Here is a 2,230-nt window from a genome sequence, read left to right on the forward strand (position 1 = left end):
ATTTAACACAAACTATTAAATATTACTTTGTCCTCTGATTAATATTTAGACCTACAGAGTGTAAATTGTAAAGTTAAGTATTTTTAGGTTTCTGTTAGAGGAACCTGACCTGTTAAGAAGATGTTAGCTAATAGAGACAAGTTTCATCCTATAACCAGAGAACATTTTCTAACTGTTGACTGGTAAATATAAATATTCTTATTTTTTATGACAGTAAGTAGAAATATTAAATATACTTTATTACTAGCTGAAGTCATCATTTTTCAACTAGCTAAAGTCTAAGTTACAGGCTGACTTCAGGTCTGGTTTAGATCATTGTTACTTATAAATTATATATTTTGCTGGTATAAATCTGCTGTTTTACATGATTGCTGAGTGAAATTAACATAGATATTAATTTATTGTAAAAACATGACAGATAATCTGTGAAACAGATTGTGTTCAGCTGCTGTTTATCTATTAGTTTCTATGGAGGCTGTGAGCTGTTGTCCTTTTTAGACGCCATTTCTGCTCCTCCATGCTGTCACAGAGGCTACCAGTGGACGGTATGGGCGGGGCTCAGTCTAGCTATCTTTATATTTAAGTCTATGGTTTACTCATAAAATACAGCCTATATTTAAGGATTTACTTCTTTATATATTTCAAACTACAGGTGTTGGATACAACATCCTGGGAAATAAAATGTATTTTTCTAAATGAAAAAACTTTATTGATAAAGAAAAAGTACCTTGTTCCTTGCTGTGCGTGCTGTGGAGCGGACAGTTAGCCAGCACCAGCTCAGCCACCCAGGTCCGGTTGTTCCTGCCCTGCAGGCGGAAGGTGCAGTCCAGGAGGGATCGCTCTAAAGCTCTTCTGGTCTCCTCTCCTACATCTTTACAGGGAGGAATCCTGGAAAATACATCCAATGTTTTCTTCAGTCAATTTTTATTATTTTTTTATTTTAAATTTGCCATAAAAAGAAAACAGTGCATGTGATTTGTAAGTTAKTGTGTAATTACTTCAGTAGCCGTATTGCATGACTGCTGCTGTCTCCCTCCACCTGGACTCCTTCATTTGCCATCTCCATGTTAGACAGCTGCTCAAACAGGAACAGGGTAAAACATATATTTCACAGACAGCACCAGGCTGGAACCATAGAAGACACATGAAAATGATTCTGACTAACCTCTGCTCTGAGGCCAATAAAAGGCATGTTAGTGTCACACATTGCTACGAGATGAGCCAACTCTTTGTTGAAAGCACACATTTCTCCAGACCTCTTAGGCTTCTTTGGCTCAGGGTCCCCCTGCTCTCCAGAAACCTAGAGAGCAAAAGATGGATGGACAGATGCATTTATACGTTCCTGTGGGCACACTGTCTAATTCCCTGCACCTGTATTACTAAAAGTTTAACCTAAATAAAGCCATTCAGTCAACAAACTTGGTTGCTATAATTAACCAAGAGGTGCAAATGAATGAATTAAAACACAAACAAATGTTTGTTTTTGACAAAATGTTCTAAACCTAATCATAGTACAAAAATCTAACTTTTTAATACAGAAAAGTGTGTGTGTCTACCTTTCTCTTAGTCCCAGGTCGGGTCTCCCTTCCTGCTGTAGTGTCCTGGACGAGGTGTTCCAGGTTAGGCTTAAAATGCTGCAGAAGTTGGGCACACATGGGGCCATCCTCTCCCTCCAACTGCAACACTGACAGAAACGAGTACTTGTACTGCAACGCTGCAGGGCTGTTAGGTACTTCAAGCATTTCCACCACCTAAAAACAAGAAAAGACAAAAGAGTCTCGGTTGAGATATTTAAATTTATTTCATTGTACAACGTTAATTTTTGCCTTTTTTAGCAATGTGTGGGCTCAGGAACTTACAATGTAGTACTGTGGAAGACGAGTGAGCTTGATGAAGAGCTTGTGCTTGGACAAACTGCCAACAGGGTGGGAGGGTGAGTTGGAAAGGTGAAGGACATCAGTGCAAACTGAGGGAAGGTGTTTCACAGACTGTCGACAGCGCTGTTCCCCCAACCAGAACCTGTCAGGAAAGAAGTAGAAGTTTGTCTCTTCAGCTAATGTAAAGATCAAAGGCTCACAGATCCTGCTAGGAACTAGGGCTGCATCAATTAATCGTTAACTAATCGATTATTAAAATAATCCATGACTAATTTAATAATCGATTAATCGTTTTCTTTTTTTTGTTCTTTACTTTGTTTTTCTCTCCAAACTGCTTTGACACCTTCCACTGC

The 2,230-nt window shown here is 38.7% G+C and overlaps 1 protein-coding gene across 2 annotated transcripts in view; it reads right to left on the reverse strand.

Moving 5' to 3' along the window:
- Positions 1-2,230, reverse strand: part of med14 (mediator complex subunit 14) — a 26,329-nt gene that overhangs the window by 10,704 nt on the left and 13,395 nt on the right. For both annotated transcript variants that reach the window (XM_014027808.1, XM_014027807.1), the window contains exons 13-17: positions 1,860-2,019; positions 1,557-1,751; positions 1,166-1,300; positions 999-1,075; positions 728-888 (exon numbers count right to left, since the gene is read on the reverse strand). In XM_014027808.1, the coding sequence (XP_013883262.1) occupies positions 728-888; positions 999-1,075; positions 1,166-1,300; positions 1,557-1,751; positions 1,860-2,019 (728 nt within the window). The remainder of the gene's footprint in view (positions 1-727; positions 889-998; positions 1,076-1,165; positions 1,301-1,556; positions 1,752-1,859; positions 2,020-2,230) is intronic.

Source organism: Austrofundulus limnaeus, unplaced genomic scaffold (assembly GCF_001266775.1).
Source record: "Austrofundulus limnaeus strain Quisiro unplaced genomic scaffold, Austrofundulus_limnaeus-1.0 Scaffold686, whole genome shotgun sequence".
Classification (NCBI taxonomy): Eukaryota; Metazoa; Chordata; class Actinopteri; order Cyprinodontiformes; family Rivulidae; genus Austrofundulus; species Austrofundulus limnaeus.